General features: G+C 40.8%; 1 protein-coding gene across 13 annotated transcripts in view; it reads right to left on the bottom strand.

The window, feature by feature from the left end:
* The window catches only part of MICAL2 (microtubule associated monooxygenase, calponin and LIM domain containing 2), a 128666-nt gene that overhangs the window by 59467 nt on the left and 46512 nt on the right, over positions 1 to 22687 (bottom strand). For 5 of the 13 annotated variants that reach the window (XR_012634544.1, XM_074918469.1, XM_074918475.1 and 2 more), the window contains exons 7-20: positions 21881 to 21981; positions 20014 to 20271; positions 19102 to 19217; positions 17750 to 17876; positions 17461 to 17551; positions 17218 to 17365; positions 14848 to 15047; positions 14224 to 14336; positions 9855 to 9926; positions 9145 to 9294; positions 7899 to 8003; positions 6185 to 6403; positions 5863 to 5964; positions 5125 to 5256 (exon numbers count right to left, since the gene is read on the bottom strand). Coding sequence is in view for 12 of the 13 variants with exons in the window: in XM_074918469.1 (XP_074774570.1) it covers positions 5125 to 5256; positions 5863 to 5964; positions 6185 to 6403; positions 7899 to 8003; positions 9145 to 9294; positions 9855 to 9926; positions 14224 to 14336; positions 14848 to 15047; positions 17218 to 17365; positions 17461 to 17551; positions 17750 to 17876; positions 19102 to 19217; positions 20014 to 20271; positions 21881 to 21981 (1934 nt within the window). In the remaining variant the exon portion in view is untranslated. The remainder of the gene's footprint in view (positions 1 to 5124; positions 5257 to 5862; positions 5965 to 6184; positions 6404 to 7898; positions 8004 to 9144; positions 9295 to 9854; positions 9927 to 14223; positions 14337 to 14847; positions 15048 to 17217; positions 17366 to 17460; positions 17552 to 17749; positions 17877 to 19101; positions 19218 to 20013; positions 20272 to 21880; positions 21982 to 22687) is intronic. The other 8 variants (XM_074918471.1, XM_074918473.1, XM_074918476.1 and 5 more) reach the window with 5 other exon arrangements.

The raw sequence follows: 22687 nt of genomic DNA, 5'->3' as shown, positions 1-22687 counted from the left end.
AAAACATTCTAATAAAAAAATTCAAGTTCAGGAACTCTGGAACATGTTCAGCTACTTTTCACTCTCAAAAGCTAAGGAGAGCTATCTCATAATTAACATAATATCCAGGCAGATACAAAATACGTATGTTAAGATGACAAAGGCCATTCAAGGGACAGATATCTGTTTAAGATAAAAAGACTTTTAAATATTATTCAATATATGCACAACTTGTGGGGTAACAACAGCAAACTGTTAATGACATACCACACTGCTGTCCTAAGTGGTACATTAAATTATAAACCAATAGTAGAACTGAGATTACTTGCTACTACAGGAAAACTACATTCCTTTGTATTGTTTAAGATCACAGAAAACAAAATTTTCCTCGCCAAATTCTGCACACCTGAATATGCTGAGCATCTTAGGCCACAGACAACACATCTCTGCCTGCCTGATGCCACTCCTGTACCTCTGAAACTCAGCATACACATAATAGGTTTATACTCTGCTCATGCACTTACTACCTTGAGGCTACCAGTGTACGTGAAGTCACGCACACACGCAATTTTGTAGTGCTGGGGCCACTATCAACAGGTAACAGGCTACTGCTCACAATTCAAGGAGGTTTATACCAGTAGCTTTAAATCCTTTGTTGGAAAGGAGTCTTAGAGTTACCTTACATGCTGAATTTCAGGAAACAACCAAGGAAACATTTAAAAATCCCCCAAGTGTTTGTGATTTACTAAAACCATTGACCTGTCAATGACATGTTGCCAAAGCTTTTCATCAGGTTGATCAGGGTGGTTATTATGTGGGAAGAGAAAGCTGCCTTCTGTATTTCCCTGTGCTATTATTTATAATACCTCAGCCAACCAACAAGTAAGCCTCAGTAGTATTTTCATAAAACAGAGGAAATATGCTGTCTGCCTGCAAAAGTATACAGTGCTTCCCCTTTGTTGTTTTATATCCTTAATGATTTTCCTGGGCTTATTTTGCTTTGAGGGCAATTTATTTACTTTTGGTACCACCTGCTACTTATATTTTACCTCTGAGATAAACAACATCTGAGTAATAAGTTACTGTGTGTAGGAAACACCCAAGCCCTGCTTACTGCTGGTAATTAGAGTCACGTCACCGAAGGGAAGTAGTTGGTCCAAACTCTGCAGGCAGCAAAGCCTACTGATTGCAACATTCTCATAGTTCTTATGACGTATTGTGTGGATTCACTCATGCAAAGCTCAGGTGAACAGTTTTCTGAAGGTCAATCCAACTTTAAACAGAAAACAGGAATAACCCAAGCCCAGCCTGTGATACACTATTTGTTAATTCATAATCCTGCCTATGGGAATGTTGACAGCTGAAGGTAGCTTTGATTATTAATGACAACTCGCATATAATGTCATATACAAGTTAATGCTTAATGAGTTGTAATGACTGTATGTCTTTAAAAGAAACAGTATGCTTCCGTAGCCGCCTTTTCAAGTGCTCCTTTCAGGACTGAGGCTTAACAACAGGTTTCTGTAATAAGACAGTATGATTCCTTAGCCACCATTTTCAAGAAGTAGCCACCATAACTAATACTGTGCCAATGAAAAAATCAACAGATGCCAAGGATCGTCTGATAACAATCTCAGTACTCAATTGAAATTAAAATGACAGTACTATTTAAAGGATGGGAGGGTGCTGGTATTTATAGGTCATATCTCATGACGTCTTACAAAACTCAAGAGACTTCTGTTATCTTCTTCTGCTGGGAAAAAGCAGAAACAGTGCGAGCAACACAAGAGACTCTTTCTGTTGGCTTACCAACCCTAAAAACCCTTTTTCATACTGAAGTCTGGGCTCACCTAGTGATATCTCTCAGAACAGAGACCAGAAATACAATTTCTGGGTCCTATAACCCCACTCTCAAGATAACACAAACACAGGTACACATTCACAGCAGAGAGGTCCAAACAGACTGTTAGATTACCATGTGCAGTACTTAAGATGTGCACTGCACATCTGAAAGATTACAACATTTTATTTATATAGTGCTGCACATTTAGACAGTGTTTTCTAAAGTATGATAAAATTTTCATGTTCCGAGAAGTGCGTGATCTTAAAAGATAAAAACGTGGGGACAATAATTTAACCATGGAAGGGCACAGACAGATTGCTTGCTATGAAATCAAGGCTGCAGCAGGTGTTCCCTGGAGATTTAATACTTTTACTGTAAAAACAGCAGTAAGAAATCCACTTCTGGAAAAATTTTGCTTGAGAAAGCAAAACACAGCCTGTGTAATTTGAAGAGGAACAGAAGTTGCCAAGGAGAGCTAAAGCTAAAGTAACAGGGATATCGCAGGACTGAACCGATCTCCCAGCACATGAACACTATGGAGAACAAGTCTTGCACATCCCTTAATACCTCACCAGCACGTCACCAAGGCAAATAAGGGACATAGGTCCAGAGGGCCATCGAGTCCATCCCCCTGTCCCCAGGGCAGGACCCACTTTATGTAAAGTAAGTGCACGTTGGCCTAACCTGCTCCAAAGGGCACCCGTGCTGCAGACTCAGGCCTCCCCAGCACCGTGCTCCTTGCTAGTCAAGGGTCCCCTATCCCCCTCCCCAAGCCTGAGCTGAATCTCCATTGCTATGGTGACTGTCCATCACCCCTTACAGAGCTGACAGTGGGCAGAGGACAGGCACCCCCCCCTTCTCCACAACAGCTCGCGCAGACACCACGGCTGAGTGACCCTGGCGAACCCCCCACGGCCCCTCAGTTACCCCTACAGCAAGGGCAGCACCAGCAACGCCACTTGTACTCTCTGGTAACCCTGTAAAGGAAATGCAAAGGGGTTTCCCCCCCCCCCCTTTTTTTTTTTTTTAAATCTACTTAATACCTTTCCCATTGAAATATCTACAGTAATCCATCATCACTTGGGAGTTCATTTGCATCAGCTTTTATTGCTGCATCTGCCACAGAGGGGAGGAAAGGAAAAGTTTGCCTGTTCATTATTAGACCTGCTGTTTAAAAATTCTCAAATACGCCATGCCAAGTGCCCCATATTTCAACATATGTAATGCATACAATGTACAAGAGGGCCTGAGCCTATACAACCTATGGAGCAGTATACTAGGCGTCAAGATGTTCATGCATGTAGATCTGTCAAAGAACCCATGTAGTCCTACCAACCAGAGACAAATATTTACCAAATGAAATGAATGTTTATTTGCTGTGCTGGTGACAGAACAAGGTTTTCTTGCCTCAGCTGTGCTGCATTCTGCCATTGCCTTTGAAGAGAGCATTTTTCAGTCAAAGTAAAGTCAGTCTGAGTGAAATCAAGTCACAACAAACTATTGCTACACACCATTTAGATACAACTAATAGAAGGCTGTGAGTGCACTTCAACAAAATGCCATTGAATTAAAACATCCAGAAATGATTGCTCAGACCAAAGGTGCTCTCAGAAGAAATTTTTAAATCTCAGTAAAATTATTGCTCACAGATTCCATATGATTAAGAGTCTAGTTCTCATATTATAAAGGGTTTGTCACACAGTTTAGTTCACCTTTTTTTTTTTTTTTTTTTTTATTCTCTTTGCAGTGTCACAGTAGCTCTCCAAATCAAATGAGCAACAGGCCCCAGTATTTTGGAAACCATCACTCAGCTTAAAATCCATCACCTGCTATACCTCCTAGGCATAAAAAGTAAGAGGTAAATCTAGGCAAAGGAATTATTTTGCAGATGAAGGGAATTAGGGGATTAGCACAGTAAAGCACCTGCTGGGCTTGCAGTATCATTGGAAGGGCTGTGTAGCCTCTATTTTCCTGGGGAATGAGAGGAAGGGAATCTTTTCAACACAACTCTATCTCAACCAAGGAACATGCTTTTGGAAACTGTAAGTCAGCTCAGTATCTCCCTGCTCAATTACTGCCGAGGCTGTGAGCCTGATTTCCAAACAGCATTAACAATATGATGCAAAATAATGTAAGACCTAGACCAATTCCAGTAAATGATCCCGCTGAATGCCCACCAGATGGGAAATGACCTTTAGCCCTGGCTTACCTGAAGTTGGGCAATACTCATGAGCATTTCATGAAGTTACTGTTATTTAAATACAACAAAAGCAGGCAAAATGCTTTTCTCCTCCTCACAGTAAACAGAGACAGTGTCTGATTTTGCCAAATAGCATTTCTTTCGTGTGTCAGGCAGCGGAGCTGCCAGCATCAGCAGACCTGCATTGCTACAACACTTTAATACTTCTAAAAAGTTTGATGTTTCCACCTTTATTTCCACACCAACCCTATTCAATACTGCAGTGTTCCCAAACTGCTGCTACTTAATCTGTGGGTGAAGGAAGCCTGGGTCTTTATCTGCCCTGAAAAGCTGAAAAATATCAAACTTTCTTCAATTAAAATCCTTCTAAAACAAGGGGAGTTAGAAGCCAATGTCACCTTAACTTCCACAGATAAAAGCACAGCCCATTGTATCATCAGCATAAGTAGCAAGAGCTGAGTATCTCCAATTCAAGTGTTCTAATCCCTTTCATTCAGAGTATACATTTCCTTTCTGTAAAGTCTGCTGCTGTATTCCAGCAATTAACGTGCAGAAGCAAGTTTAAAGTACAAATAAGTAAACAAACAAAGCAACAATAATATCTGTCTGTATCAACAAGTGCTCATACAATTCTAAGACACATCCTCTAGTTAAAATAACCACTACTGTGCAGGTTCCCCCCTGCAGCCCAGATGGATATTCTTATGAAAAGAAACACTAATGCCACCCAAGAACAGCTAACCAATCCCATAACATCCAGTCAGCTATACAATGTGAAGCTCTTTCTCTGCTAGGTGTGTCTGTGGCATTATCCAACAACAGAACATTTAAAATCAGCAGCAATGCAAAACTTTCAGAATTGAAGTAAAAATTCTGTTAACTATTTGCTTTGTTTTTCAGCTTTATACCTGAACCACTTTTAATGATGACTTTCCTCTTACAGAGATTAAGAATAAACAACAGCCAACAAAGTAAAGTTTGAGTCAAATGTGAAACACAACCTACACAAGGGATCTGCTGGCAGTGCCTTCCATCCAAGCCATTGCTCAAGCAGCTTTACCACAAGTTTGGATTTTACAGGAAAAAGCTTTTAATAGAATACCTGTCTAGAAGGAACAGCAGGGGAAGCTGAACTGACAGATGATGGAGAAGAGGCAGCAGCTGAATCATGAGGTGGAGGGCAAGAGGGAGTTGGGGGCTGAGAATGGGACAAGCCTTTAGTAGGAAGCTTACTCTGTGTAGAGCAGAAACAGGAAAGTTATCCAAGAGACAGTGACATTAGCACAGGTTAAGAGAACAATTTCACAGTCATGCATCAAAAAAATAGAAAGATAGTAACTACCATTCTGCTCTTTCCTCTATTTCTGCACACTGAGGAGCCATGGAAATCATCACGGCAAAACCTTCATGGCAAACGATATTATTGTACTCAGGTTTTTTTATCAAAAATATTCACAGTAGGCAGTAAGGTAAGATAGTGCCAGAAGAAAGCGTAACAAAACATCAGAAATGCCAGACTGCACCGAGAGCTACTGCTCACCAGCATTGGAAACCGTGAGCTCCCAGTGTACAGTCCAGCACAAGACATGGTTTATTCTAACACATTTCTCTCGTGCTGAACTACTCTGACCAGCTTTATCATTTAGATTGTGTTTTACCTCAATTAAATTATGCAATAACATTTAAACAAAGCTTTTTACCGGTTTCAGTGGAATCCACATTACTTTTCAGATCTACCCAGGATGAAAGGAAAATTCAAACCAAACCCACTGCAATTTTTCGCCCCCGTGAATACATCTTCTAACTCAGCATTTCTTCAGGTGCAAAACCTAATATTCACCTTTGGAAACTCCATGTAGCCAAACATTGAGGCAAGATGTTCTGCTTTCTCTTTAATGTTCTTTTTTTGGAATTCCCTATTCGCTATGGTCTGAGCTCTTTTCTGCAGTAAGAGCCAGGGAAGGAAGCCAAGAAAAGAAAGAGAGAGAGATTTCAGTTAATGTCACATACATCATCAGAATACAGCAAGTTTATAGAAAGGCTTTTTATTGTCTTAATATAACCTAAACTCAACAGAGAAAAAGCCAGCACATCCCGGGAAAATACAGCATACAGATTAACACATGCAGTTAAGACAGAAAGGAAAAGAAATTGCTTGTCACCTGTTTCATTTTTTCCTCCAGGTGCTGAAGACGCTCAAGCACTCCAGAGAGTACAAACGCAGCAGAACAGGCAGACGCAAGATTTTCAGAGGTTTCTGACAGACTGGGCTGGGTATCTGGTTTTAGTACAGTCCTTGCTCTCCTGGCCATATGATCAGAACCACTTAAAGACTGTTTGGGCTCCCTGACCTCGTGTTCACTTCTAGCTACCACCTGAAACTGGGAAACACTTGAAGTGAAAAAAAATCTTTCTGCATGACCATGCAGTATATGCAGCTTTTAAGGATGCTTCTGAAAGCACAGCACAGTCATGCACATAACTAGAAATAAAACGTTCCCACATGACTCTTCGCACACTATCTACTGCATCTCTGGTGCTTGTGTCCATGCACTAAAATAAATCAGTCCTACATAACTAATGCAGGTCTTGACATCCTTCTCTAGGTTTGTGTCCATTTTTATGAATAACCCCAGACAGCATCAGTGAAGAAGAATGTGACACTACATCTCCTTCTAGGGTTTTCACAAAGGTTCGGGCTTTTTTTTTTTTACCACCATGTCTGCCCAAAACCAAACTTACAATCAAATAGTAAGAACATCATTGTAGTTCTTGGCGTAATTCCAGACCTAGTCTGACCCAAGTCAAGCTAAAACGTATTTCAGATTTAAAGCATTTAAAAGGAGTTCAGAATAGGCCTTTGAATTTGAATTTTCATATAAAATAGCATTTGAAGTAAATGAAACATCTGAACCAGTTCAGCTTTATCAAATTCAGTCTTAAAAATGACCTTCCTGTTAGCCTTTTCATGAGAGTTTTCTCCTTCATCCTGTCTGTCCAATTCAATTTCTCAGAATTAAAATAAAAAAACCTAATGCCAATCAACTTGCAGTGTGCTCTGATGTTTCAGGACAGCACACCTGCCTTTAAAACAACAATTCTCAACTAGTTTATGAATCTGCATTTTTCATTAAGCTGATCGGCAGATTTCCACATGCAATGCAGATCTCGTTTCACTGCAGACTACTCTTGAAATGCCACTACAGGATATTTACTTCCATTTAAAACTCTAAAGTAAAGTGAGTGTCAGTTCTATTTGATACAAGATTACTTCGATTGGAAGTACTAGAGAAAAATTTAGACAACATTTAGTATTCAAAAATGTTGCCCCATGTATGTGATGCTCCAACAGAGCTTTCAGCAGAAAGTCTTATCGCAAGTTCTACTTAAAGAAATAAACACACCTGGGCATCAATAACAGCTTTTCAGTACTCAAGTTCTTATCTTAGACATTTTTGCCAGGTTTCTCAGGGTGGAAAACTCCCTTTGCCTTATCATTACAACCACCCAAAGCATCGAGTACATGCACAGAGAAATTTTTGGGTACTGCTGTAGTTTTCTCACATGTTAAATATAACTATGTAATTATATTTATACAATTTGGAATCTAGATGTGCTAACACAGAAGTCAACACCTATGTTTTTAGGGTTTGTTTTCACAGCTACTCATTCTTTCAAATAGTTTTCTCATCTGGTCAAGCAGGTGTAAAATAGCTTTAAATTTTAACTTAGTTTTCATAATTCTCAGCTAAATGTATCTGTTAACTCTGCAGATAACATCCAAAGATTGTTTCATACATTCTGTAGTTACACAATAACCTGAGTTTCCAGCAGTAATGGTGTTGCTTGCGAAGTGTTACCCATACGAGTTCCTACCTGCCTCTTTGGTTGAGGTGGAAGAAGACTTGGATCCTTAGGTTTAGCAAAGCGAGGATTAACAGGAAGGTCAGAAGAGAGCAGGCCTGGTCTATCTATTACCTCCTTGTGAAGCATTTTTAAAATGATAAAGACAGAACGGAAAAAAAAAGAAAAAGGAAGACGACAGTAAATAGGATTCAAAGGTCTTTTGTGGCAGAAAGAAATAAAAGCTGCTTTTGAAGACATGTTACTATGGAGCTTAACAACACGTTTTGGAGACTTTTGTCACTCATTTTATTAACCCCATCTACCATCAAAGATATACTTAAAATTCAGCACATTCAGTATTCTTTAGGAGAGGTTATGATCACGAAGTAACGCACCAGGGCTTCCTTCAACATGAGCAAGTAAACCTCTGCACACGGACTGCGCGCAGAAAGCTCAGGACATGGGTAAGCAGCCAGGTAGAGTGCAAGCAACAGTGGTTCACAGACTGGGAAAGTCACTTGACGTGGATGAAGGAGGACTTAAATGTGTGAATAAATGGATACAAGCACAAACAATTAAGAAGGCCACCACCCTTGACAGAACCTGGACACCTTGCTCCCCTTCAGATATTTTAAGTGACAGACCTGAACTCAGCTGACTCAAACCATCTCACTGGCTAAAGTGTGATTTTATCATCTCTACCTTGACAGCATGGGATTAGTTTTAAAGCACCACTGATCACACTAACAACACACCATGAAAGTGCTGTGGAATTGACAAATACATTCCATTATGTTTACTTTAGGAATGGAAATGGCAGCCAGACATGTCTTGCTAGAGATTAGGTTCCCTTCTTATACTTGCTAAATTTTCCACAAAGATTCCACTGGATATGTAGTGTCCTTTATTCATACAATATAGAGAAAAACAGTCCTTCTGTAATCCCATATGCAGCCATCTTAGACTTCCACACAAAGCAAACATTCTACAGACTGGCTTACAACAGATTTCTAGATATTACAGTTCCACTACACTTTATTAGTACCATGTATATTAATATATTACATTGATATGCATTAGTGAACAAATATGACTAAATATAGAATGACTAAGTATTGAGAGGAATACCTTTAATTTACATAAACTGTCAAACAAAGACAATCCACTTCAAACACATAACCAATCCATTTTTTTCCCTCGGAAGTCTGCATCACATTCACAAGGAGGGACCACACTTTAATTTCAGAGATTACTTTTATGTTCATCTACCACCTACCTGCCTGCGAAAAGTTGTATTTGAAGCATTCTCTTCAAACTTAGCCAGCAGCTGAGTTGCCATTGATTTAACTTTATTCTGGTTCATTCCTTCTCTGCCATCACTCTGTTCTTTCACAGCATTTGTCCCTTGGCTTGAAAAGCCTGAAGCCTGCAAGGAAACAACAAAACATTTTTTTCATGTTTACCTATGACACTCATGAAAAGAAAGAGATAACATCCTTATCAGCAGAGGGTGAAAGGAAATACAGTCTACAGTATATTAAAAATGACACTGTTTAGCATGCAAGAGTCAACAAAAAAATATTTTCTTTAGTCCCTGAGTAGAGTAAAAAGGGAATGTTAATGGGTGCTGGTGATGATAAAGCAGAATCACAAACATAACCAATCAGTCGGGCAAGCTGCAATGCAAACTCTTCAAACAAAGATTTGTTTAAATAATTGAGCTGGGAAAAGTTAACAAAATATCCCAACACCTTAAATGTTCTTGGGTCAGAAAGAAAATGATTGCAATTTAGGTAATGGTCTCCTCACTACCAAATGATTTAAATAAATTTAGACCTTTAGTGCACACCACAGTACAAGGTTTTAAGGGATGAGGCTTTTTGCTCCTGACAAGGACAAGAGCCTTGGCACCTCAACTCCTGCTTCTTCCTCAGCTCCAGCGTTCATCAAGGAGCTGGATATGCGTGGACACCACTGAACACTAACCTCCTCAAAGACACCAAAAAGACCCTTTCGACGTCTTTTGTTAGTCTCATTTTCTTCTGTTTTCCCTTCGACCTGAAACGGTAAAGCCAAAACAACTTCTATGGATTACTGCAGCAGCTACCAGTTCTACCAAAGCAGTTCCTCCCAGGATACTAACTTCCATAACCAGGCAGGCGTGCTCTGGCTGTGTTAAACAAGGCAAACGCAGGTGAGCGGCGCCAGCGCAGAGGCCCTCTTCGCACTGGTGCGCCTTGTTGGGCCCCCCCAGCTCAGCGGGATCATCCTCACACGAGGAGCCTGCTGGCCCTCAGGGCAGCTACCACAAACGTAAAAGTTGCCCCGTAACCCCTGACTGGAAGCTTTCCCTGGACTCTGATGGGTGAAAATACATGCTCGTACGTTCTGTTGAACACAGGCCCGACAACATTGGTGTCGACCTTTTCCTCTTCCAGTACTGAAGAGTTTATAATTCACAAAGCACTAGCAAACCCCTGAAGAAAAAGACATTACAACATCAGATATTCTGTGAATTATAAACTAGCCTACACTGGTTTCCAGATAAGTAACAATGTCCAGAATCCCCTTACTCTTTCTCTATAGACTCCATGTCTATTTTAACCTAGATAGCCGCATGCAGATCGTGTGTTCGTAGTGCAGACATATCTCCTGTTTCAAAGCAATTACTGTCTGCCTTAAAGGTCTGTCTCCCTTGTAAGGTCCATTTCCCTGACTATAGCTTTATATTACAGTACTTAAGCAACCAAATTGCCTTTTTTGTGCTCAAGCTATGCACATATTTAATTATTTTACTGAATTAGAGATTACATAATCAATAATACTTCACACTCAGTCCACACAAACTTGCCAAATAGTCAGCGCTTAAAAATTTGTATCAGTTCTTATTAAACTTGGTCTTGAAGATTTGGTACGATGGGGATTTTTTTTTTTTTTGTCTGAAAAATGTCATGTTAGGTTATGCTTTATGAACAACAGACTACATTCCACTTGCATTTGCCCACGCTGTAACTCAAGTGATTGTTCAGCCAACTTAGAAGAAAAGAAAAAAGAATAAAAAGAATAAAGAGAAAAAGATCAAAGAATAAGGGCTTCCTTTTTACATATACACTGCTTGTAATAAATCATTGTGCAACGAATAGGAGTAATCCCAAACAACTTCTGGGCAAACACCCGAAGAACCAGATGACAATATTTTGATTACTTTGTATGCTTTGGTATATTGTCTCTCAAGCACCAGCTCTCAGTAACCTACTTTTATACTACCTATAGTCATTAGTCTACCAGGGAAGAGTGAACAACGTAACAGCACAATGTATTCTGCATAATAATCAGTACCACATAAAAGCAGAATTTGCCTAAGTGAATGGAGCAAACACGACGTTGCCTTTCAAAAATCTTACATAGAAGATTTTCATTAATGTATTTACAAAGAAGTGAAAGACAAAGCAAATTAATTGCCTCGCAAAACTCCAAGAAAAAAGGACTGTGCCCTTCATTGTGTAAACACCTCCATTCATTTCTCAGTCTGGAGCACAGGAAAACTCAGTTCCTCTCCAGCCCAGCTGACACTCACAGGAGAATGGAAAACATTACCCAGGCCAGCAGACAGTGCCAGAACAGGAACTGCCACAGCAGCCCCAGGGCCCTGCTTCCTGGTCTCTGACAACCTGCACCCCGATAAGGATCCCTCTTCCAGCCAAATAAAAGGACAAACTAGATGGTACGGAAAGTTTAGTGACACTGTTACCCCAGCTGGGTTTTGACTCTGTGATACGTGAGTGCTCTCCTACTGTCATACCTGGCTGACAGCACCATTTCTTGCAGAGAAAAGAACCATAAAACTGAAGCCACAGCCAAACTCTTAACTCAAGCAGTTGCTTTCCAAGGAACGTCACTTCCCAGCTGGTTTCAGACGGTTACGGCACTCACAAGTCTCTGTCCCAACCCAAGCACTGTGCTTGTTGCTTCATTTCACGCCCCATCCAGGACTGGGCTGCAAAGCCTCATACAAAATGAGGTCCTGACAGTCCCGCTCCCCAGGCTGATTTGGAAAATATCACTTCCACTTCTCATTTCAGAAGAGACCCTGTAATGTGAAACCGAAGGGGCCTGACAAGCAAATCACCTCATGCTTTCATGTAGTGCCAAGAACTATACCTCCTGTTATGACAGAAGGCGTATTTCATGATGGGAGGTTAGTCAGAGGGCTGTATGGCTTAGGAATGGAAAGCTCTCCCACCACTAAAAGTCTATTTACTTCTGCAAATAACTCATGGAAAAACAACACCACTGTGGTCACGAAAAAGGTTTTTCTTCTAAAGAAGTCCCCCACAAGAAAAAGCAATGTTTATTTTGCCTATTTGGTTTCTCACTGCTTGGTTAGCTGGGAAACATGTCACTTGGTTTTGTGTACATGTGGGTGGCAGGGAAAAGTTATTTCCTAACAAGGATGTATGAGCTTACTGGGCAAATGACTATCCACAGGTTTTCAAAATGTGTTTGCGGATGGAAAATATTCAAGACGTAAGTCAGTCTAGGAAATATCTGGAAATGCTGGAGTAATTCTTCACATGGGGGTAGAGACGGGGGCTGGAAATCAATCACATTTCTACCGAGAAGAGAATAACAAATTTAAAAACCAATATATTAAAATACTGAGAAATGCAGTACATAAATGTACACCTAAACTTTTTATTAAGGACACAGATTTCCAAAAGAAGTAGGAAATCTGTACTTCTGCAGGCAAAACTTAGAGTCTCTGCATAGGTGTAAATGAAGCAACAGAGTTAAGCATTAAGGAGTTTCATTTATAAAAAGAAAAAAAAAAAAAAAGAAAAAACCCAAATGCAAAACCAAAGGAGGAGATTGAGAATTGTAGTGGATTACAGTTTCTGGCTAGCCCAGGAAACTCGCAACCCGGAACAGTTTTACATTAAGCTGCGTTTCAGAAAATGAAGAAGTTAAATTCATTTTGGTAGAGGAACACAGAGGAATACATGCTGCTGTCTAAATTGTGCTGGCTAATCTGCAAGAGTCGTGCTCGAGACACTGCTGCCCCTAAGCCAGGTTGTGCAGACACTCCCCATTTAAATTGAAGTTAAAATGAAGGTAGGCTTGGCCACGCAAGCAGAGCCCCTCCTCAAGGTCTCCTTTCAGAAGAGGACCAAGTTAATGAATAGGAAGAAGGTGAAACAGTTTATTACTGAATAATTTCATTAAGGTAGCTTTCAAATTAAATAACATAAAACTTTTGAAGTTATAATCCATTCAGAAACATGCAGACAAGACTCACTACTCACAGTCCTATGCCAGTCAGTAGTAACTCCATAACCCTCCACAACCCTCCCAGGCCCTGCAGTCTTTAATTGCAACACATATGGGCATGGATGTGTTTTATACAGGGACGTAGACAGGGCACGTCAATAAGCTGTCATTAGTAAGTGACCAAGAGAGAAAAGGACATGGGTATGACCAAGAGATCATTATCTCAGTCATGATAGTCAGCCTGCCCACTGTTTGTCACTACTCCAGACTCCATAACTCCGTGAGGGTTTGAACACTTCCCTCCACAACCTCGACAGCATGCACTGGCTGTTCAAACCACTGCTTTCTTTAAAAAAAAGCACTCCCCCCAATCAACAAGCATTCTAGTATACCAGTCAATATTCCAACTGATATGTAATATTATGTCTGTATATTTAATTAGGAATACAGAACTACAGTACTATTTTTCTTAGAGGTATAAATAATCCAGAAAAAATATAGAGTTTCCTATCTCAAAAAAACCCAAACCCAAAGCCTACCAAAGTAAAAAACATAGCATCTAGTATTGCACAAAACTTCCTAAAAAACACCTTTTGAAAGATTTCCAAAAATAAAACATAAGAGACAATACACAAAACAGAGCCAAGATCTCAAATATTTCAAGTTGAAAACAGCAGCTTATAAACACACCAAAGAAAACATCCTCCTTCTCTCACTTTTACCTACACTGAAGAAGACTGACATGGACAATGGATAGAAATTCTCCCCAAATACATCCAAATTCTCACTGTGATTCAAAATTTTGCATTTACAGAGAACACGTAACTGGGACTTTTATTAATGCTTCAGCCATCTGACACCCATAATGCTTCACTTTTATCCTTACAAACACCATAATGATTGAGTGTGTGTTAGCTTTGTTTACTGTTAAACCTTATTTTACTTTTCTAATATACTCAAAAATCATCTTGTACAGGTCTCTTAATAGTAGGATATACATAAACTCCTTATTTCTGAGCCTGACAGTTTCTTTTCATCTTTTTAAATGAGAAAGATTTATAGCGTTAAGTATTCCTTCACAACTTACCTTTGGTACTCGTTTTCTTGGTAAAGTTAAATTGATATAATTATTAAAGATGAAGTTCGATGATTTTGCTGAACAAAGATCATTATTTTCTCCATTTTGCTTGTCACCAGCATCTGTTCAAAAAACAACTGCTTAGGATATTTGTTCAGATTTCTTTTTTAAATACTTCGACTAAGCCAGAACTTTCCAGTTGCATGCTGGTAGCAATCATACATAAGAAACCCAGGCAAATAGAAGTAAATACATACAGTGTAGGGTGAGTTTTTTATAAAAGGAAGAGAAACACCCAGGAATGGCCATACCATCTGCAGTCATCCTTACAAGAGGATCACTCTGGCAACCTGATACATGAACTTCATGATGTCAAGCAGCAGTTATCTAGCTGCTCCCATTCTCTGAAACCACCAACGACCCACAAAACCCTGGTCTTCAATCAAGCTTTTTCCCCTTTCCTTTTTTAAGCACAAGGTAACTATTGCAGGCAGAAGCAGGCACACTTCCATGCCAGAACAGCTCGGCTGGGAAAGGGCTCTTGGCTCAAGAGCAGTGCTTGTAAGCAGCCTGGATGAAGTGCCTCTACTCCCCAAACCTGCAAGGACTAGGAGCAGTCCGGGTTCAGCTTACCTACTGCCCGCAGAGGTGTGCCCCTGAACAGTTCATAAAACTTGGAGAGGTACATGACCATGCTGAGCTTGTCGGGCTCCCTGGCTGACCCCACCTCCTTCCCCGTGGTCACAGGGGGGATCCCAAACTCCTGCTCAGCAACATCGAATGCCAGCTGGTTGTTTTTGACAACGTCCTCTTCATTCAGAGCATCGAAGTCGCTGCAGGGACAACACACTGGCATCAGTGGCAGTTTGCTCTCTGCCCCTCAGAAACATGCAGGGCTCCCCTGCCCATCAGAGAGGCGCAGAACAGCACCGTAAATGACCGCACACGTGTTTCACTGGGTCAAAGCCACAGAGTCTACCAATGCCAAAGGTAAGAGTCTCATACAAATCCCATTATTACAAATCCTGGCTTTGCCAGAAATGTAATTTAAATGCTATTTCACTGAACTGGTTTTTAATGTAGTCCCATGTAAAAGGATTCCCTTATTTATGAAGACATGCAGTTCCTCCTCAGAAGCGCTAAGAAACCTTTTTCCTCTCCAAATACAGCTGTGGTCCTACAGATTTCACCTGTTAGCAATTGACTTTTTCTTTTTTTTCTACAAATCATCAAAGCCAGAAGGAGTAAATTTAAGCTAGCATTTTATGAAACAAACATTTTCTATGTGTGCGCACACAAACGTACGGGCACTACATTTCTTTTTAGGGTGTTGCACACACAGCTTGAATGAGGCCCTCCTGCCCGTGCCGTAACGGGATTCAGCAGTGCACTAAAGCACATCACACATCTGGAACTGCATTATCCATTCTCTAATCCATTTTCTATGGGACCTATTCTAAGACTGTGATCCCTTGAACAGCTTCCAAAATTCATGATTAAAATAAACGTGAATAAATTACAAAGCTCCAGGCAGGGCACTTTCTTTCTCCTCATAAGGAATGTGAGGTTTTGAACCCCAAAGGATTTCTCTCTCCCCCCTCATCCACACACTGTGCCCATTTCTGGAGCCAGGGGGCTGGAGGCAGCCCTCCATCCCAGCCCTGCCCGCAGCCCACCAGCAGACGCCTCTCTTGCCTGCCCTGCTTTCCTCTGGCCAAGTCCTTCAGCAGTCCCATTTAGTACAAAAAGCCAACAAGATCTGAACACAATGTGAATTCAACAGCAGGAGGAATGTTTGTTCAGGAAGATAAATCTATCAACTTTCTAGAGAGCAGTGCTTAAGAGACATGCTTTCTACAGACAGCAAAGATTGCTTTGCTTTCTACACTCTGCCCCCCTTATATCCACAAAGCCATCCATAATTCCCTTTTTTTTTTTTTTTTGAAACTAACCTGAGGGGGGGAAAAAAAATTAAATCTTTTTCTTGTTAGCTCTTCCTCTGGCAAATCTGTATAAACAAGCACCCTGTGTATTGCTCCTCTTTTTTTCCAGCTTATCACACCTCGTAAAAGAGCTCAATCATTTTTTTCATTTACCCACAATAAAGGGATGCTGACAGTAATTCATTCACGGCCCCAAGTCTCCACAGGAAGGCAAGGGAATGCATTTTGGAGACTGGTGAGAAGACACAAGAGTCACCCACCACAGACCACATCCAGCAGGCCCAGTTAACCAACCTCCTGCCAGCAACTGCCATTTCCTGACACCTGCTACACAACGACCCTCTTGCATTTAACCAAGGAACCTAACAAAATATTTGTAAGAAGTCAGGTCTTGTAGGTTTAGGACCCCAGAAACACTGTCAAAAGAGGAATGCTGGCTACATTCCACCCATGAAGCAGTTCGATTTCAAGGGCCAGCCCTTGTTGCATGGCCCAAGTGCAAGGGCACTGTGCTCTTCTGGATAAAGAGCTGTGCAAAACCACCATCTCCTGTGCACCTCCATGGCCCACCATTTCCCTGCACTGCTGTCACAGCAACCACTCCAACACACTGAGGATGGCTCATTTAAGGCTCATGCAGGTATTTCTGTAACTCATGACAGTGCCACTATGGCTGTGGTTTTAAACACACGCTAGAAACCTGTCTCCAGGGACCTGGGAATGCAACTCTCTCATTCTCTAAGCACTGCAATTTTTGTTTTAAATAGCTATGTAACTCCCACAAACATGATCATAAATCATAAGGTTCAAAGCCCTCCTAGCTCTTTGAAAGCATATATATTTCATTTTAAATAGCATGCAAGGACATACAGAAAAAACAAAGCAAGAACAACCCCACCCTCTGCATCCCCCAAACCCAGCAATGGTGTGCACCTCCCTGTAAAAACCAGCAAGAGAAGGGGACTGCAGAGCATCAGTGTTGTTCTGGTTGGTCTTACACTATAATTTAGTAAATGCTTAATATATCCCACACTCAACCAGATCTGCAGATGTCACTTACATGAGGTCAGGTCTGAAGCGATGGATAATGGCACACAATGCAAGGCCACTCTTCCAGGAGGCCGTCAGGTCTGTGACGTTAACGTTACGGTACCCCTCCGTCTGCTTCTGACACCAGGTCAGAAGCTTGTTAGGTCGACTCTCTGACTCTGCAGTTACAGTGGAGAGCAAACATTTTGAACAGTTTTTGTATGCTCAAAAGGCTCCAAATATTAAGCCACAGCAAATACGAGATATCACATACCATGTCTTGAGAGATTCACTGATCTTCTAATGGAGCCTACTCTTTCAAGAGGACATTGCTGTAACTCATTGGTAACATATAATTGTCTCACCTACGAGTAAAAGCAATTAGGAGCATGATGTTAGAACTGCTTGGAGAGAAAAAGTTTCCTTTCTAGGTTAATTTTATCAACAGCTGGTTCTAAATTAAGGAGTCTCCTACTGATTTTGTTTACACGCTACTTGCGGCCTTCTTTTTCCTGGACAAAGGATAAGCTGTGATTTCACAGGCAAGCCTTTCAAGTACTGACCTGGTGAGGTCGAACACAGCTTGAGTTCAGGTTCGGGTATCTTGTTCCTGGATCAATGGTATACTGGTCAAAGTTCTTGTTAATATTTTCAGGGGTGGTCTGAGGCAAGAGTCGATAAATGCTCTCTCTTATAGCAAGAAAAGATGCAAGAGATATTGATTAAAACAAATATTTTTTATATAAAGAGTATTTTTTTTTTTTTTACAGCTACCTGCACCTTATTTTGGTACTCCAGGACAAGTGTTATGCACTAAATGCATAATGCATCCATCCCATTTCTTATGCCTGCTTATCAGGAGGATGCCAGCCAGAAAAAGGACAACAGAAGGACAAACTCTTAGAACTTATGCCCATATTTTCCTGAGGCAGGAAGCAAGCAAGAAAAAGAAGGGGGAAAAAAAAAAAAAGGTTACATCATTCAGTCATCTGGTTTTGCTTTAATGTCCACCCAAGGAGTAACTTCTTTGCCACATAACAGCACTAAATCCCGTCATTCTGTAATTCCTATAACCACCACAGCCTTTCTTATTATGCTGTTCAGTTTTCCATCTGGGACTATGCTGTGTTTTGAGTCATCCCACAGGCTTCTATCTTAAAACTTCTCGAAGTACAGTACTTAGTAATGCTTCTACTTGCATTGCCACAACAATGACTTTTTCTATTATATATTCGCCCCAAAACAGCCTGAGCAGCTGTAGTGGAGCAGGGTTGTTGCCATCAGAACCAAAGTAAGCAACTTCAACCATCAGAACATGGTGACACCAGGACAGCTGGTGTACTTAATAATGGATTTTTTGCTCTGGTCAAAAAGACATTACATAGAGAAGCTTATGATGCAGAATTACAGCAATTCTCCATGGCCACATATTTATCAGTCTAAATAAAAAAGGCATCAGGGCTACTAAGCTGAAATGCAGAGTTAAAAATCACAGATACCAACTATGAAAGTTGTTAAAGTATTTATTTAGACTTGTTTCAGGATTTTTTTTTTTTTAATTAAAAAAAACAAGTGCTGAGAAGGTCGGAGGATTAGTCTTTTGATACAAGATAACTTTGGTTCATTTCCTTAAGGAACACACTTAATTCTAGTCATTAGTGACTTAAATTAGTGTTTTAAACCCATGTCATGCACATTGCTGTATCTCTGCATTAGTGTGCAGAAGCTCACGGAGCAATAGCCTACTGCTGTTGTAAATTTTCAGTAACCTGAAGGAATAAGTAATTTCAACCCAGTGCCACTGCAGTGAAGAACAGTATTGCTCCTGTTGGCATTCTGAATTCCACTGCCTTCTACCAATACTGCAACTGTTGAAAACACTGGAAACAATGGAGAAGACAAAGCCAGCACTCACCGTTCAGCAAGGATTTCTAACGGGGGTTTTCCTTGAGCCCAGCTCCGCACCATCCATGCCGTGTCGAAAGCAGCTAAGAAGCCTCTTGCACAGCCAGTACCCATTGGCCAGAAGGGCTGTAAGAAGCATTTACATTTTAAATTCCTCGTATTTCTCAAGGTCTTGTTACAAAAGTAGCTTGCAATGTGAATTTAGAGTGTAGTGTTTGTCTTAGAAAATATCCCATAAAGAGTTAAAATACAACATAGCCAACTCTTGCAGTTTTTAGATGTTTCTCTCCTCCAAGTCTTAGGTAATGAAAAAGACTTTTTTCACTTTTTTTTTTAACTTCTATATTTAAAAACAAAGTTCTTAATCTCAAAAGGTAAAGGCTGAGGGGGGGGAAAAAAAGACTCACTATTCAAGAATTAGTCAAGGAAAAAAATGGAAAAACGATGCCTTTCTTCTCATCTCCTAATTTCACTTTGGACTGACCTTTTCAAACACTTTAGGCTGTCAGCAATGAGTTTTAAAAAAAAAAAGCTACCTTAGTTGTAACATAACTTTTCATTTCAGAAAGAGAGAAAAATAACATATTAAGGCAAAGAGACTGCAATAAAAATTTGGACTAAGTTCTTCTCTGTGATGGAAGTCAGAAAAATTACGCCATGCACCCCAGCTGAGGACACACAGCTCACAGTTTTCAGACAGAAATACAACTTGCATAAAGCAAAACAGGATCTCAGCCAGAGACTGCCAGCCAAGCATTAGTTATGACATAACTATGGCATAAAAAAAGAAGAAAAAGGGAAAAAAAAACCTATTCCAAAGAAGGTACCATTGTTTCAGGACATGTAAGAGAGAACAGTTTGTTCTGGAGGGTAGATTGAATGGCTGAATTAAAGAAAAAAAAGAAGACGTTCCAAGATATACCTCAAGCAAGCTATCTCCGACAAGCGCCACCAGGAGCTGATGTCTGTGCCTCTCTCTCACTAGTGCAGCATTTTCAGATGCATACATGGAAGTAAAATCAAACATTGCTACATCTGGTTGCCCATAGTGATTAATTGCAAAATCCAAGGAAGGCAGCTGGTAATTGGTTGCAAAGTCAGCAGCTTCTCTGGCATAGGACAGCAAATTGCTCTGGTTCACATTTTCCCCACAGAGGAGCAACTCGGTATCAATATAGTCCTGCAAGGAGAGAAGCATTTAGGATTAGATATTCCAGCTACTCTCTCTGGATTGGAATGTTGCAGTCTCATAGCATGAGTGGCAGCCACACATCTCACAGCATAAAGAACGAAGTGAGATTTGTCATCTCCTCCAAAAAGTTAATACACAGGCATAAGTTACTGTACTCCCCCAAAGAGGAGCTCTCCATGCCACACTGAGCAAGCAGCTTGATTTGCAACAGGATACTAGAGTGCCTCCCAGTTCCTCCGTTATGTGTTATTTTCATTACATTGCCTCCCTCCCATCAAAAGATGTTATCATCACCACTGCAACGCTTTTTTGGATGTGTGCACCCCACACCTGAAGCCACACGAGCGCAGAAGTGCCGACATGCTGCTGATGCAACAGGCGGGTCTCAGCCTGAAGGCTAGACTCAACATCCCCATAACGACACATTCAAACTTGGATCACAGGAGCTTTTCCTCTTCTGCTTAGGGCTGGGTTTTTTTCTGGCCAGTGTGGTGGAGGATCCTGCCTTAACAGGTCATCCTACTTAAAGCCAGTTTCTATTTACAGCTTAATCGTAGATGAGACCCCTAATCGCAGGGCTGACAGCACAGAACCGCTATTAGCCCAGTTGGTTCAGACAGACTGAGGTTTCTTCCACTCAGACCTGAGCAGATCAGGAAGACAGCTCTGACGGGCCACAGCCGCTGCTCCTCTTCTCCAGACTCCCCACAGATCTGTGGGACTGCCCCCACCTACAAACACCAGCCCCTGAGCCCAGGGCCCACCCCCCGCTGCCCCTCTGCTGGGGGCTGCTGCCCTTCCCCTCTCCCAGCCCCGCTGGGCAGGGCTGGCTGCTCCGCCCTGGGAGCCCCTGTCCTCCAAAGGGGCAGGAATTGTGGCACTCGGTGGTCCCATCAGAAAGCCAAGAAGCCTCCCGATAGCTCCCCGCAAGTACTTCCTTTGGGAAATTATACTCGACTGTTTTGGCACAGTCTTACTGTGCGAGAAAAATTGACTTCTCTTGGGTTTCCAGAAAGAGAAATTTAAATGGTGCCAAAACACTTTCTAGAAACAAAAGAAAATAAACCCATACATCTTACAGAGAAGAAGAAAAAAAAGAAAAGAAAAGAAACAAAGGCCTCAAAGTCCCACGTACTTTTGAGAGTTCAGGCCACTGTGTTTATAGCCTCCTTTTGACATGTTGCACCCACTTTACAGAATCTGAAATTTAGCCTGGGGTAGGTTTTAATGCTTCCTTATGTGCCTGATAAAACTGAATATAGCTGTGCTAAGATCACCCTTAAATAAATGAGGTTTTTATTTTCTGGTGTGGTGACCACACCACATATTTTCAAGGTGAGTCAACATCCTATTTCAGTCAGTTTCAGAATAAAAAAATTTAGGAAGTATTGTTTTCAGTTCTCTACAGAAACTTTGTGCTGGCTGGAGGGAAAAACAAACAAAACAAGAGTAAAACCTAAGTGATTTGAGCTTTAGCGAAGTGATCTCCTAAGTCTATAGAACACCTTCTATAACATGCAACAATGTTTACGCAGATGTTCACACTTATTCTGTGCCAAGTAAATAAAATAGTTGTTTAGCCAGCATTTTTACATACATTAATAATCACTCCTTTGTCCAGAAGGCTCTGCTTTTTCGCTGTCATCACAAAATAATGAGTGCTATCTTTATAGTAAACAATATTCTCCAGGTCAATTCCTGAAAAGAGAAAATACATTTGTTATTAAAGTACAGTACATTGTCTATGTCATTTACTAAGAACATGTGATTGGCCCCTAGAGGTGTCTCCTTCCTGGGATACATTCCCTTTCCCAGCTGGGATGAAGGGTTAGTGGACAAGACGATACAGAACAAAACAAGAGGAGTTCAGCCTTACCCCAAAGAGTCTTTCTCAGCATTATTAAAAGTTATTTAGCATCCTTTTCAGGAACGGCCAGTTAACTACAGCCTTAATCTTCCGAGGTAGAAAAGGAGAGCCAAGGGAACCTTTTTAGGTTACTAGGGCTCCAGGGCACTGGGTCTAACCAGGGGTTTTGGTTTCTATAATAGTAATTACTATTATTTTTAAAAAACAACATCAGATGTAAATCACGAATGGACTTGATTGTACTGCCAGTGGATTCAACTGTTCTGAAACCCCTTTTCATAAAGATGTATTTTAACAGTTTATATTTTAAGTATTTATGGCAGATTCCTGTCTAGTTCTTTTCAGTTTATCAGATCTACACATCAAAAAGCAAGAATAAACTCCTCCCAGAAGGGCAGAGCCTTTTTCACAGGGTTTAAGCTGTTCAGTATGTGAATGGATGCAAACAAAACAAACCATGTCTTTAGGGAAATCTCTGAGCACTGAAAATGCTCTTCTAAATTTGTTCAACATAGCAGACATTTTTACAGTTGAGAA

The sequence above is a fragment of the Athene noctua genome, chromosome 14 (assembly GCF_965140245.1).
Source record: "Athene noctua chromosome 14, bAthNoc1.hap1.1, whole genome shotgun sequence".
Lineage (NCBI taxonomy): Eukaryota > Metazoa > Chordata > Aves > Strigiformes > Strigidae > Athene > Athene noctua.
The sequence above is the reverse complement of the archived record's forward strand: the minus strand, read 5'-3'. Positions and strand labels throughout refer to the sequence as shown.